Genomic DNA, 15605 nt, shown 5'->3' with positions numbered 1-15605 from the left:
CCTTTAATTTTTTTGGCAGGGCCCTAAGCTATAGCTTGCTTAGCTTATATGTACATCTGGCACTGACTGAGGCACAACTGACTGCAGCCTGTAGAAATCAACTGAGAAATTCAAGATTTTAATGTTGCTCACAGTGAATGAACAGGCAGGTAGCAATAAAAAACAAGCTTGTCAACATCTGAAGCCATGCAAGTCCTGGAAGGGCAAGGCTTCTGCATGCACCTAACACCTGGATTTGGGTTTGGAGGGGTCCTGAGGGGACAATATAGGGTGATTGGTCTCTCCTTGTATATATGAACGGTATCTTAGGAGGAGTGGAGTGGTGGTGGAAAATATTGTGAGCCATTCTCTCAGCACCATTGCTTCCCTTTGCAATAAGCGGCTATATATATTTGGCATACGGATTCACATGCAACGGCATTAAAACACACGAAATAAGCCGTGAGCTGGGAAAAGTACAGTCTCCCGTCCCTCCTGCCGCTTCCTTTCGTTTTTGGGTGGACGTCCCGCTGTAGCAGCTCAGTCCCCAATACGCCGGCGAAGACACCTGATATTCTCCGCGCCGCCCTAGGACACATTTAAAACAGCTGCCGATGAAAATGCGGAAATTCAGAGATGTGCCTCTCTATTCTTTTATCTGTCGTCCAAAACGGATGCTCTTCGTTGCTGTTTTTTACTCCCGGAAGATCAAGAAGCGGGTCGCTCTTGTATTTTTTCTAGTTCTAACTAATCGCGCGCGTCGGTCGCAGGGCGACGGCGTGTCGGGTTTCGCCCGCTGGGCGGCATTGTGACGTGGCAGAAGGCGGAAGCGATGTTGCGGCAGGTGGGGATGTGGGGGACAGCGGGTGGGTGACTCGGTTTCCTTGCGAGCGGGGCGGGTCAGAGGGAGCCCTTGAGGGGGCGCGAGTTGGGGGAGGGCCCGGGGGAGGGGCTAGATGGCTGGAGGCCCGCGGGGGAAAGTGGGTCGCAGGTGGGGTCGCTGTCTGGGGCTGCATGACTTGGGGGGCTGCGTTGCTTACAGAGGAAGAAGGGGCGGGCAGCGGGATGAGCCTCCCCACCGACCTCCTTTCCTTTATGCACAAAGCTAAGGGCTTGTTTGTTTGGAAAAAAATGTTGCTTTCTTCGCACTTGGTATTCTTTTCTTCCTCTTCGTTTCTTTTGCATCTGCTTTATATGCATCACATTTCTTTAGGGTTTCCCAAACCTTAGAAGTTAGGCATCATTAGAAGAAAACACTGTGTCAAAATGAAGAGTAGCGATGGCTGTGAACTTTTTTCGGCCGTAGTAAACTAACATGATTCCAAGTTATGGGGGGTTGGGGGTTGGGTGGTTGTTTTTATTTTGGTTATATATTTTGTGTTTGTATATTCTGATTTTGTTCTGTGAACCGCCCTGAGACCTTCGAGTTTAGGGCAGTATATCAATTCAATCAACAAATAAACAAACAAAGAAATAAGTTGCCACCACAACACACTTTGACTGCTGTATTCCTTGTGCACACATAGGAGTCAGTTTCATTTACCTTTGTGCTACTTATTTCTGAGTAAGCATATTTTTATTTGTATATTTTTATTATTTATTTATTCATAGCCCACCTTTTTCCCTGACAGGGACCCGAAGGCAGCAAACATATTAAGTGGCAAATTTTCTTTCCAATTAATTGTCTTGGCATTCTCCCAAATGATTGGGTTCTTTCTGTGCAAAGTGCCTGTTTATAATAATTAATGCCCCTGAAAATGAAACTGTATGAAAGACCACTTTGAATGGCTCTTTAAGATGAGAAAATATTAAAATATCATTTGACTTTTTCAGGCATTTGCAGAAATTTACAAAATGCTGAGGGTTTTAAAAATGCCTTTAAAAACCCCACATATTTTGGATCTGAAACAAGTGGCCAGAAAAAAATAGATAACTGACAACTACATTATCTAAGGGAAAGGATGTTTATGCAATTGAAGTCATTACTGTTCTCTGAAATAATTTGTTATGTTCTATAATGTCTCAAGAAAACAGAGATCAGATAAAGTGTTCAGAATGTATTGTCTGACTGCATAAGCTGCCCTCCTGTGGTCAGTGCGTCTGACTGTTAGCCAGAAGGTTGGGGGTTCAAGCCTACCAAGGGATGGCTGTGGCAGGATTCCTGCATTGCAGGGGGTTAGACTAGATGACCCTTCCAACTCTACAACTCAATGATTTTATGTAATCTCACCACTGATGCTGTCTTTTCTAACCCTTGCCCATGTGCTTGTCCAGGACAGTAGTGATGACACAGAAGATGTGTCACTCTTTGATGCTGATGATGAAACCTCCAGGAGGCCGAAGAAATCAAAGATCAAGTAAGTAATTGCTAGAATTGTCTTGGGCTGCCGTCTCTTTGGTACAAGACCTGCCATTTCTTGTGTCTGTCTGTTGGGGAAAAGAAAAGCTCTGGCACTGGCTTTCTTGTATGCTTTATTGAATAACTTTCTTGTAGGATTTCTGTCTTGAATATCATATGATATATATATTTAAGTTTTACATGCTTTATATTCTAGTTCTGTATGGGTCAAAATAAGTCACATCATATATATATATAGAGTCTGTATCTAGTAAGTATTTTTTATATATTTTGTTAAGGAATCAACCATACTGTCTGTATCTAGTAAGAAGTATTTTTGATATATTTTGGTAAGGAATCAACCATAGAGAAATCCAGTCAAGCTGGGCAAGGGCTTCCATTCTAATGGCTCTCGAAAACCTTCCCATATACTTTGAGGAAATGGCACTGTGGTGCTATTCTGGAAATAGACCAGGATTATATGAAATGGAGGAGATCTTGTGACCCAACCCCATGCCCTATGTTTGTGCTGGGGACCATGTAAATTGGATCACAGCAGGAGTTTGATTGCCTTAACTGCCATGTAGGTACTAAGACCTGTGGATGCATATGGAATCACAGTTGGGGGTCTCTTGCACGGTAGGGACACGGTAGGGAATTGTGGCTGCAGCACTGGATAGGAAGCTCTCTTGTAGTAAGTCAGACAAGTGGTCCATTCAGCTCACTATTGTCAACACTGGCTCTGTGGGATTTCAGACAGTGGTCTCTTTCAGCTCTACCTGGAGATGCTGATGATGAAACCTTGGACCTTCTGCTCTGCTACTGAGATATGGCCCTTCCCTTCATGGAACAGCCCCCCAATGTTACATGCCATCCACTTTGTTTTAAGTTTTATCGCAGATATTGTTCTGCATTACCTCTATATCCATTGGTGGTATATCAGATTATTTGCAAATAAATAAAACCTTATCGACCAAAGACTTTTGGAGGCTAAAAATAAAATGCAAAATGCTACGGTGGATAGCTTTCCAGACAACTCAGCATTTGCTTGCCAATTCATTGTTGCCACTATGGTTTATTTATACTGTCTGTCACAAAGGGTGTGTTTATGTTCTTATCCAGGTGCAAGAAACCTGGTTTGGAGCATTTACAGATGCTGGCATGCTAAGGTGGCTTTGAAATTCCCTGGTTCAGAGCGAGCAAAGAAAAATTGATCCAGAGTTAATGGATTTGACATATGCATAGCATTGAATGCACAATGTATCATTAAGCACAGAACTGCTCCAGGCCAGTCTTCTGGTGTCTGAAAGTGTTTGACAAAGCTCTGGATAGGTTCCATCCGAATGATTCACCTGTGCATGCAAATTATTATTTTAGAAGGAAATAGATGTATGCTTCTGAACTGCAATGTTTACCTGTCCCTGTATTCTTAGCAAACTTTGCAAGGAAGTGCTGTTAGAGAGGTCTATCTCACAAGCTAAAGATTGACGCTTTCTGTCTGCCCACACTGATTATGCTATGGTAATTAATTAGTTGGTTTTTATAATTATTTCTGTCTTTATGAAGTGCCATAACATGGAATTATAATTGAAACTGTAACCCTTGCTAGGCCTTTTGATTTGGATAGAGTGAACAGATAAATGAATTACTAAATTATTGTCTACATGTGCCTTTTACAGACATCCGATAGCCTCCTTCTTTCACTTGTTTTTCCGGGTCAGTGCAATAATCGTCTACTTACTCTGTGAATTGTTAAGCAGCAGCTATATTGCCTGTATGGTGACGATCATCCTACTTCTGTCATGTGACTTTTGGGCAGTGAAGGTAAATACTGTTGAGAGTTTGTTGGTGCTATAAAATGGCTGTTCTCAAAGGAGAGTGGGCAGATTGGCCAAGTTTTTAGATTTTGAGTTAGAATTCTCTCTTCTAAATTCCTTAACTTCAGTAGTAAAATTAAGCAAGTGTTTTTGCATGTTCAGTGGTACCTCGCAAGACGAATGCCTTGCAAGACGGAAAACTCTCAAAACGAAAGGGTTTTTGGTTTTTTGAGTTGCTTCGCAAGTCGATTTTCCCTATGGGCTTGCTTCGCACAACGGAAACGTCTTGCAAGTTTGTTTCCTTTTTCTTAAAACCGTTAATACAGTTGCGACTTGACTTCGAGGAGCAACTCATAGCACGCGGTGTGGTAGCCTTTTTTGAGGTTTTTGAAGACTTTGGTGATTTTTGAAGCTTTTCCAAAGCTTTTCCGACACCGTGCTTTGCAAGACGAAAAAAACCGCAAGACGAAAAAACTCGCAGAACGAATTAATTTCGTCTTGCGAGGCACCACTGTACTCTCATACCTCTAGGTATGTGCAGAGTACATTTAACCTCTGAACAAGCTTCCTTTTGAAAGCGTGGGGGGGGGGTAGGGTATTGATTAAACCCAGGGTATCCCTAGTCCTAGTGTGACACACTAACGACTACACCACACTGGCTGCCAACATGAATTGAGATCCAGCCATTTCTAGGGATGATTGTAACTAGCTGGTCTCATGCAGAGAGGCATCTAGACCCCTCTTGAGTAGAACTCAGCATCTGTGATGGAGTTGCACCCTACATACCACCCATGTAAAGCCATTTGGTAGGAAGGAATACAAAAAAATAAATAGACCCCCCTTTTTCAGACTGCAGTCCCCTCTAGGGCATGAGATGTCTCTGGTTTACCACGGTTCTGCAAATCCCAGGCACATTCAGAAGCATCCAAGGCCACCAGGCAGGCTGCTATGTAATGGGAGGAATCAATTCATTCCTGCCTTCACTTATCCCATGGAGTAATCTCGTATTTCTCTCTCTAGAATGTCACAGGGAGGTTGATGGTCGGCCTCCGCTGGTGGAACCAAGTTGATGATGACGGCAAAAGCCACTGGGTGTTTGAAGCCAGGAAGGTAAAGTTCTCCCAGTCCTTGAGGGAAGTCTGCAGTTGGTGATATATGGTGTTGTTTTCCAGGGCTGTAGACATCTTTCATTCAATATGCCATTTGGGGGACATAAGACAGATTGAACTGGAGCAACAGTTAGTGGGTTTGAAATCTGGCTTTCCCTATCCTCTGCTTTAGAGACAATGCTGCAAAGACATGTCATTAATTTCACAGCGAAAGAACACAGATTATATTACTGAACTTGGAATAGAGTATTTGCAGTTAGGCATATAAAGACCAAACTATATATATACAAGCTATATGAACAGTGATGTTAACTGTTTTGTACTAACCAGATTTCATTAGCAGAATACCCTGGTTTTACTATTAAAAAGTTGACATGTAACTTTTAATTATTGAAATGTAACTTTTAATTATTGTGAAGTCTTACAATGGAAATCCATATGGAAAAGGAGAAGCCTTGTGGCAGGAAGCAAACATCCTAGAGCTTGGTCTTGATCCAGTAATCATATGCGGGATTCAAGCCCTGTTACATCTGTACAGGCCTTTAAAATGATAGGAATAATGAGCATTCCGAAGATAAAATAACCTTCACCTCCACTATGGCTACTCTGAGATACTATTTCCAGTTGTGGCATGCTTTCCTTCCCCATTATTTATAGAAGAATTCATTGATTTTAGTTGGCTAGTAGTGGAACACCTCTCATCATTATTCGACTAACACTCATTTTCAGTATATGCAGCACTACTCAAAAACTACTTTGGTTTGATCCTTTATTTTGCTGTATGCAATTAAAATATCACATTCTGTTACTTAAAAAATACCTCAGCTGCTTTTCATTGGGATGTTTTAGTTCAGTTTGCTGAATGATCTTTTTTTCAGGCTATTGTATGTCCAAGGTCAGTGCTCCCAATTTTTAGAAGCTTTATGAAGAGGCTATTGTGTCATGGCATTGTGCCATGCCTGGAAATGTTGGGGTGATGGTTTGCGGCTTAAGGTGGTGGAAATCCTTGGTATTCCAATTAGGTGGCTCTTTTTTCCCCCTTCTAAAATAACAGGCTGAAATATATTTTTCTCAGTAGGAAACATGGTTGTAAAAATGCAGTTAAGTGTTCTTACTGTATGACTTGCCAGTGCAATTTTTAGGTCCTGCTGGTTCAGAGCATTACATTTGGTAAGCCACGTTAAAAAAGAAAACTTCTGTATTTCTCCAAATTATTAGGCATCTGCTCAGACGAAGAAAACAACATCAGAAGCAGAGTCCAGAATCTTCTGGCTAGGGCTTATCAGCTGCCCTTTGCTCTGGGTGATTTTTGCCTTCAGCGCCCTGTTTTCTTTCAAAGTTAAGTGGCTGGTGAGTGGCCTGCTTGGCAAATATCTGACTGAACTTGTTCCTCTGAGTGTAATGAGACCTAAATTCCGTTACAAGTCTTTGTCATCTCTCTCCACAGGCGATAGTGATAATGGGTGTGACATTGCAAGGGGCCAATCTGTATGGCTATATCCGGTGCAAAGTAGGCAGCAGGAAGAACCTGACCAGTGTGGCGACCTCTTACCTAGGCAGGCAGCTCCTGCGTCAGGTACTTGAGATTTTGTTTGCATGGCCATTTCTCCTGCTTCCCAGAGTGTATTTTGGTGCTTATCAATTGATTTTGCATTCCTTGAATTCATTGTGGCCCAGATATTGGCAGGCTTTTTGAATTCAGTCTAAATCACAGTATGATCTGGCTCTTCCATTACTGGAAAGAGAGTTTGTTCTGAGCTTCAAAGGTACATTACTTCACAATTTTTCCTCTGCCTTATCCTTCTGAGAAAGTAAAGTACAGGATCTTTAATGTGCCCTGTTCTGTAGTTTGCCGGGCACCTGGAACCATGTGGAGAAAGGAGAATTGTTTCCTCAAGGCCTGTGGCTTAATGACCACCTTGAGAAAGACAACAAGTCTTTCTGTACATCTCCCAGTGCTCGTCCTTGACTTTTCCCACACCTCCTTTCCTATTCGGTGAGGCAGGAGGGCACACCCTTTTGGGGTCATAGGACCTTGTGAGTTTGTGGCCACACTGCCTTCTCCACACTCATTCACCCTCTCTTCTCTTAGCATGTAGAGATGAGTAGTTTTAAACCCCTCCTGCCAGCATGTCAACATCCCATTGAGCCACGCAACTGATTGGCTCTGGGAGGAGTATGCTCATCAGATCGATGCAAGGTGCAGAGCACAGTAACAGTAAGTCCCATGTAGTTCCTTGGAGCCCCTGAATTCCTTAGAGGAAAAGTCCAAATATTGACAAAAGCAATCCAGCCATCTGTAATTTGGGTCATTCCCTTCTGTTTCTTCCTTCTCATTCCTGATGTTGCCTTGCCTGTTGATAAATGCTAATACAGCATTGTTTTCTCTGAAAAGATGTGTGGCTTCCATCTTCTGGGATCTTTCTATAGGGCATTATTTCTCAAAGCCTTGGCCATGCAAAGTTTGTAACAGCTTTTAATTGGTCCAGAAAATAATAGGAGGCTGCTTCAGGGTTTTCAACATAAGACCTGTACATTACTGTCCACACTTATATCATTTTAAAAATAGGTTTCCAGGTCTTGGGGAGTGAAAATGATGCACAGCTAATTATCCATAAGTGAGGTTCAGAATCCTGGGATCCAGGGTTTCTCAATGAGAAGTTACACATTAAGCAATACTAGATGATTAACAATTAGTTCAGCATGTCTGCTAACAGGGTCTGAGCAGGATACCTTCCTCCCGTATTCGCACTTAATCATTTAATTCTTGTTTTGGAAATCTATCCTGGCCAGTGGCCCTCTGCTGCTCTTTAGCCTTCTCCCCCACTGCTATTTAAAAAGATATTAAAGGGAATACTTTTTCAAAGTTGGGAACAGTTCAGCTTCTTGGTGATCTTTCTCCCCCAGGCAATTCCCTGTCTTTTAAAGTCCTGATCTAATGCTGCTTTCTTTCCTTTTATAGACTGTGCCCAAAGAGGAGCAGGCAGTATCTTGAAGGTCAGGAAGAGTCCCGTTTTGTTTTCAATTCCTTCTGGAGAATGAGAAATATTTCCTTGACCCCCTGTACAGAAGATTTATAATCTGTGTGTGGATTTTTCGTAATTAAATGCATCTTCTAGAAATGCAGGTTACCTCTCATATTCCTTACAGCTTATATTTTGCAGAGTCCTTCTTGACACTTGATTCTGGGCTCTCTAGGTGCAATAGCTCCACTTATACATAAGTAAAATATATTGATGGCAGAGAGTTCATGATAAGTACCACGGTTTATTGCCATCAGCATTTTTGTGAAATTTAGGGCAGTCCCAAAAGCTGAGAAGCCCTTTGAGCATGGACTTGAGTAATCACTCATCCCCCAGAAACTACAAAATCTGACCTCTAATATGAAATCTGAGATATTATCTACATAATTACAACATTATAGGTTTCTTGTTTTCTTTTAAAATGAGGAAGTATTTTAGCCCATAAATGTGGAGGGGGCAACTTGAAAAACAGGTTGATAAGTTCTGCTACCAGGAATTGGGAGAATTGCAGTAGAGTACCAATTTTGAAAGTTGAACAAAAGCTCTTGGATGTCTCAACTTTCAAAACTGATTTCAGCTCAAAAGTTTCCCTTTGTGTAGGACCTGAGACTTTTTAGTGTGGATTTCAGAGCACCTGGCTAGTACGGATTGGTCTCTTTCCCCTCCCTCTTCTTTCTAAAACGTTTTATTTACTTTCTTGGGAGGACCAAATTCTCATGGTGGAACTATAAAGTAGGCTGCTAGGATTGCATCGGAGCAACCCTTTTTGGTTTTCGGCTTTTTTCCTAAATAGTTAGCAGAGGTAAAAAGAAAGAGGAATGTATTTGCATCCTAATAAAGTTATGTAGAGTTTTTAATGCATCTGGCCATCCTTTCCTTGATAATAAGTTAATATAGGTAAAACATGCTGTAGGTAATCAGTAGAAAGTAGAGAAGATTCATGCTGATGTGATTATGACAGACCTTTGCTATAGAGTTTTATCTCTGTTCTTGTCACAGGAGATAAATAACTAATGTGGTAGTCCATATTTTCGTATAGAATACCTGCAAACCTGACTTCAAGAACCCTTCCTCCTTTTACAGATACGTAATAGCTGTGTTCCAGTGTGGTGTCTCAAGCTTGCATGCTTCTCTCCCATCTGTTCCTCTAGCGCACCCATAGGGCGATCAGAAGCTTTTGCTTCTGTTTTCACCAACCCCAGTTCAGTGTTATGTCTGAACCTTGACAAGAGTGTGGTTTGTATTAACTATGGTTTACAGAAACATGTCAATTTCAAACTGTGTGTTAAGAAATTGGCTTGTTTCAATAAACAAACCATGGTATGAGCAACCACAGTTTGGATGTGTATACTCTGATTAATTGGAAAGAGAAGCCAAGGCTTCCCATCTCTTCTTCATGGCTGAAGGATGGGTGAGGGCATGAGTCTGAGGCTCATTCACCTAATGCTTATACCATAGTTTAGCGCTCTGTTCAAACACAGCCAATGCCAGTTAAAGGTCCAGTGCAGATATTGCCCCAATGTGTCCATGCTACATACATTGTGGGTCAGGAAAGAATCTGGGGCTTGCACGCATGTGTTCACATACACGAACATGTGTTCACATACATGCACACTCCCGTGCACATAAAATGTATTATATGAACTGGAGCTTGTTTTCATGCAGTCATATGTATTCTGCTTCCATGTAATCTTCCCATCTACGTATGGGGTGTTATTGTGTGCATGCACAACATTCTACAGGTATAGAATGCAAGCCTGAGACGACTTCTCCTGCATCACTTGTAGAGCATCTCAATGCAGTATGAGAATGAACCCTAAGATACTGGAACACCAAACCATTACATTTTAAAAAGGGTAATTTAACTGGTGCAATTTGAGAAGGGGGTGTGTGTTAAACTTGGGAGCTTGTTCATACACACAACCTGTGATGGCCAGAGGAATTAGAAAAACTACCTTGAGCCAGTCATCAGCTTGTTAAAGTCACAGCCTCATTCCATCCAGGATTAGGATTGTGGTCCTTTATATCAAACAACCCTCTTTAAAAACTGCATTTCCTCACACTCCCTTGGGAGTCATGTGAACAGGCTCCTGGATTGACCATATTATGTAGCTGGCTGGCTGGGCAACTTTCAGACTCAGTTCTAAATCATACAAGCATTACTAACGCTGGCTGGATGCAGTTTTCTAATCAAAATGCAACACTTTTAATATGACGGATTTGCATAAATCTCAAGGTGTTTAAATGGAAGTTGCAGCTGTATTATTCAATTACTGTTAAGAAAATGTAGTGAGATGACTGGCAAAGAAGCTCTGTTACAAAGAGGAGAATACAATGTTGTCTGATATTGGTTAAAAAGAAGAATCCATTTATCGGGCAACATTATATTCAACGGAGTGCTGAATACTGATAGTTAAATGTTTGTGTTTGGATATCTGGGTAATGTAAAGCTGTGGGTTATTGTTTCTTTGAGGGATACTAAAGCAATGTATTTAAAAATTCTTGTGCACGCTTGTGAAGCCTTTTGAATTAACATGTTTTTCAAAAGAAATATATTTTTTTAAAAGTTCTGTACCGTTCAGCTGGTTTGATTAGTGTCCTGGATTTCTTTGCCTGCAGTGATGTGTTAGTCTGTCTGGCTGATTAACAAGTTTACATTTTTAACTTGGCCTCCTAAAGCCCTCTTTTCTTTGTATGTTGTGCTTGCCATTTTTCCCAGACCTGCATTTGATGTCTTATGCAGAGAACGATCACCTTGCTCTGTGGGCCAGTGATGGACATGGCCCTGAGGCAAAAGTGGCCAGAGTAACCAATGAGACTCTTACCTTTGTACGTGCAAAGTGTGAGTGTGCACATACACATATACACATGTATATATATGTATATATATATATATATATATATATATATATACACACACACACATATATACATACACATATACACGTGCATGCAAGAGATATTGGCACAGTTATTGACAATCTCCTTGTTCCAAAGGATCACGTAGTCCTTTTTGTTCATATGAATGCCATTGCTAATTGTTAATCTTGATGACCAATCAGAAAGGGTGCTGTCCTCATTGGCTGGCCAGTGGAACTCTAGGAGGAGGAACCTGCTAGTTGGTTGCTGGAATCCCTAAAGGAAGGTATAAATGGCCCTAGAGGAGTTAAGCTTGGGACGCTACAGCACTGGTGTGATTTAGTGCTCTCAGCTTGCTATTAATGAGGCCATGGCTGGCTATGGCTAGGTCTGGCTCATTTTATTTATTTGTCAAGCTTCTAGACCACTCTTCATACCACAGAGGTGTTTCCAACACCATTTGAAACAAAGCACTGTGCCATTTAAAACAAATAAAATACTGTTTAAAATTCCAGCAGAATAAAATGATGAAACAGCAGGACAACGCAAAACAATCCTAAGACCCAGAGTTGCTGGCAAAATGGTTGCCACATCAGGTAGTGACTGACAGATATAGGAATAGCCATTGCAGAGTGCATGCAGCCAATAGATCTTTTATATGATTTCAAATGCAATTCATATGATCACATACCCGCTAACATTCAGGGGCAAAACTAGGCTTTATTTCATCCGGGTCAAAGACCCAGTTTGGCACACGTACACACATGCATTTGCAGGCACACACAGGCTGGGAGCCTCAATGGCACCCCTCTGGAGGCTTCACCCAGGACAAAAAAACCTGGCTAGCACCCCCATAGCTATAGCTCTGCAACCTTCCACATGAAAATAGGGACATTCTATTCACTACATAATGGAGCGAGGGAATTCAACTAAGACCCCTTTGCTGATCTTAACACCTTAGAGGGTCAATAGGAAAGGAGATGGTCTTTCAGTTGTTTGGGGCCCCCAGTTATTTAGGGCTTTGAACAGCAATGTGAGCACCTTGAATTAGACCTGGAAACAAATTGGCAAGCAGTGAAGCTATTTTAAAGGGGGCCATTTTGTAGAGTTCCACAAGCTGTGGAAGAGCAACAAATAGCCATGACGGGTGAGGTGGGTTGGGGCCAGAATGTGTGGTAGTGACCGTGTCAGTTGCACACACAGGAAAGTCGGACTGGAGCAACCCAATTGTGATATGAAGCCCTAATCTTGAAGCACACTTCGTAATATCTTCATGTTGTTGTGGAACCTAAAATACTGTACTAGGTAGTCATAAGCAAATACTCTGTGGAAGAGCAGATTAATATATTCATTAGAAACTCTTGGTTTGACTTATTTCTGAGCAGACTGTAAGCAAATATACTCAGTGTATGCATGCACACCTCTTCCCCAAGTACAGTGGTACCTCGGGTTACATACGCTTCAGGTTACATACGCTTCAGGTTACAAACTCCGCTAACCCAGAAATATTACCTCGGGTTAAGAACTTTGCTTCAGGATGAGAACAGAAATCGTGCAGCGGCGGAGCAGCAGCAGCAGGAGGCCCCATTAGCTAAAGTGGTGCTTCAGGTTAAGAACAGTTTCTTAACCCGAGGTACCACTGTATTGGATTCTTTGGCAAGCAGGAGTGAATTCTAAACAAATGTGTTATGAATACAGTAGAGTTATCAGAAAACCCACTAGGTGGCAGTGTGTTGTTACAAGTGCACCACACTGAAACGCATTTGACTTTCTAAACACTTTGAAATTTGGTTTTGCTCATCCTCTTCTGAGCTAGGCATCTTTTATTCATTTATTCATATAGAGTTCTGGGGCCCTTTTAGTCAGTGAACGAAATACCAAAATACAATTTAAAAATATATTGGATCACTTAGAAAGTGTCTTAAGAGAAAGGAGATAGCGCTTCAAAGGATATTTGGTAATCTCAGTGAAAAATGGGGTAGATTAGAAGCCTAGCTCAGGGTGGGGGTACTCTGAGCAAATTGCTCACAGGGTGGGGTCCAATGCCAAGTGGGTCCCAAGGTTTTTTGGGAGATTTAATCTTGTTAGGCTTGGGGAGAGGGGTTGTGAAGTATTGTTGATGCTTTATAGTGTATGTTGTGATGCTTTTAATTTTTAAACTGTAACTGTAACAAAATCTGAAATCTCAGCTTAGGGTAAACTTAAAAAAAATAAAATTCTTACAAAGCAATAGTACCGTAATTTTGAAGGCAAGGAAGCAGCGATTAGGTCTGATTTGAGATCAGCCTGGGATTCAGCTCTCCCCACGTCTGTACAGTTGTGTTGCAAACAACAACAACAGCAAACAGCTTTGCTGTTGTGAAGCCTTGTCCTATTGCAGAACAGTCTCTTCTGATGTACGTTTCCACGTAAGTATAGGTGCTTGTGGATCGGATCAATGAGAGGCCTGATAAAAACTCCCTCAAATTTTAAAAGCCTTTGTTGCTTAGTGGATTTCTTCAATAAACATCCCGCTGTGGTGTTTAAGGAAACTTGGTCATAGCAGCAGCCACTGTGGAACTCACAAAAGTGGAATCCCCAGGCCTATAAGTTACACAGGTTTATATAGAGGCATTCCCTTGCCTTAGCTTGACACATGCGTAGAAATTCAGTCACGTTCTTGGAGGAAAAGCATGTCTGCGCTGTCAGAGAGAAGGACAGGGCGCCTACCTTCTATCAGGCTAGCTCAAGGCTGAGTTCTTCCTGCACAAACATTATTGACCCAATCTTAATACAGCCTGAGTAAGCAAATTCCCCTAACATCCTTCCACACTCTCTTTTACAGTCTCTTCATCTCTTCACATGCAGGCTACCTAGCAGAATATATCCTATAAATTTCCACTGCAGTTGCCTTGGTGTGGTTATAAGCACCTTCCATTTGGTGCTGTGATGTGAGTACATGTTGTAACAGAGCACTCTTTGCGTACTGTGGGCTTCCTCGTTTCCTGTCAGGAAGCAGAGGTTGCGTTCCAAGGTTCCTTTCCTTTCGGTTGCAATTGTTGCCTCACTGCACAGCTTGTTCTTCGCAGGATGAGCAATTTATTCGCACTCGCTTCCCACCCACCGCCTTGTTTCCTTCCTCCCTGCGGTTTCTCACACCTTTCACTAATTGTGGATAGCTTTCTCTGCTTCATGGGCTCATGCTGCTTCCCAACTTGCTTCAAAAATGATGGAAGCTTCCCCCTTTTATTGTCTTTCCCTTTTACCTATCTATATACAGTGGCACCTCAGTTTTCGAATGTAATCCATTCCAGAAGACTGTTCAAGTTCCTAAATGTTCAAAAACCCAATACGGAAGCTTCAATACGGAAAACTCAGTGCAGAAGTCTCGTTGCATGTTCAGTTTCCGAGGTGTGCTCAAAAACCAAAGCATTTACTTCTGGGTTTACAGCGTTCTGAAACCGAAATGTTCGGCAATGGAGACATTCGAAAACCAATGTACCACTGTACCAATGCAAACACTGCAAACCCGGAAGTAAGTGTCCCGGTTTGCGAACTTTCTTCAGAAGCCAAACGTGCTCCGATTTCAGTGTTATGCTTCCAATTTGAATGCCACACTTCCATTTTGAATGCCGCACTTCCTTTTTGAGTGTTACGCTGAGGTCTGTCTGTTTTTGCTATTTATTTTGCGTTTTTGCTGCTCTTTTTGTTTTGTTTCTGTTCAGCCACTGATTGATTGATTGATTGATTGATTGATTGATTGTGTGACTGCAGTACATTGTTTATTGCTTTCATTTTATGGATCAATATTAGATAGTAAAATCCATGTTAAATTTCCCTTTTAGGGGTTGTTTTAAAAATCTGGAATGGATTAATCCATTTTGCACTACTTTCTATGGGAAAGCATGCCTTGGTTTGGAAAGCTTTGGTTTTGGAACAGACTTCCAGAATGGATTAAATTTGACAACCAAGGTACCACTGTACTTGTTTTAGTTTCATAGCCATTTAATTGCGATGGCTTCACAAGCACAGTTAAAGGAATTGGGCACCACATGGCTGGCATAGTACCATCTAGGGAATTTTGTTTACCAAGCATGCATCAAGGAGCAGAGGCACAAAATTGCCCCCAAGATTGCGGGGGCCCAATGCATGATGTGACGATATCTGGAGGAGGCTGAACTCTCAGGAGAAGCCAGCCACTGAAGCTGAGTCCCCTTTCAACAAATATTGAGGGGGCAAACTGCCTGCCTTCATTACAATGGGTAGTGTGCTGTTGGAGAGAGTTGGCTTTACTACATAGTAAATACAGTAAATACAGTGCTTTCTTTCTTTCTTTCTTTTAAAGCCACCCAATTTTGGCCGACCAAAGCCCTATTGGGTGTGGGGAATTCTTCTTCCGCTTGCTTGCTGGTTTGAATTATTTCCTGAAAGTCATTTACTGTTTCTTGGAAATGCAATTAATTTCCTCAAGACCAGAAAAAGTCTATTAATAAGCTCAGAT

The 15605-nt window shown here is 41.8% G+C and overlaps 1 protein-coding gene across 2 annotated transcripts; it reads left to right on the top strand.

The window, feature by feature from the left end:
* Positions 1 to 743: 743 nt before the first annotated feature.
* Positions 744 to 10836, top strand: LOC308470595 (Golgi apparatus membrane protein TVP23 homolog B). Of its 2 annotated transcripts, none has more exons than XM_080994053.1 (7): positions 744 to 823; positions 2254 to 2336; positions 3997 to 4141; positions 5155 to 5244; positions 6462 to 6593; positions 6691 to 6819; positions 8206 to 10836. In XM_080994053.1, the coding sequence occupies exons 1-7, from the start codon at positions 812 to 814 to the stop codon at positions 8236 to 8238; spliced, it is 624 nt and encodes a 207-aa protein (XP_080850179.1). In that variant the 5' UTR covers positions 744 to 811; the 3' UTR covers positions 8239 to 10836. The 2 variants fall into 2 exon arrangements, with proteins under 2 accessions (XP_080850179.1, XP_080850178.1); XM_080994052.1 differs by lacking the exon at positions 744 to 823 and adding an exon at positions 1086 to 1131.
* The last annotated feature ends 4769 nt before the right edge of the window (positions 10837 to 15605 follow it).

This window comes from Podarcis pityusensis (genome assembly GCF_964106645.2).
Source record: "Podarcis pityusensis genome assembly, chromosome: 2".
Taxonomy (NCBI): Eukaryota; Metazoa; Chordata; class Lepidosauria; order Squamata; family Lacertidae; genus Podarcis; species Podarcis pityusensis.
This window is presented reverse-complemented; position numbering and strand designations above follow the sequence as displayed.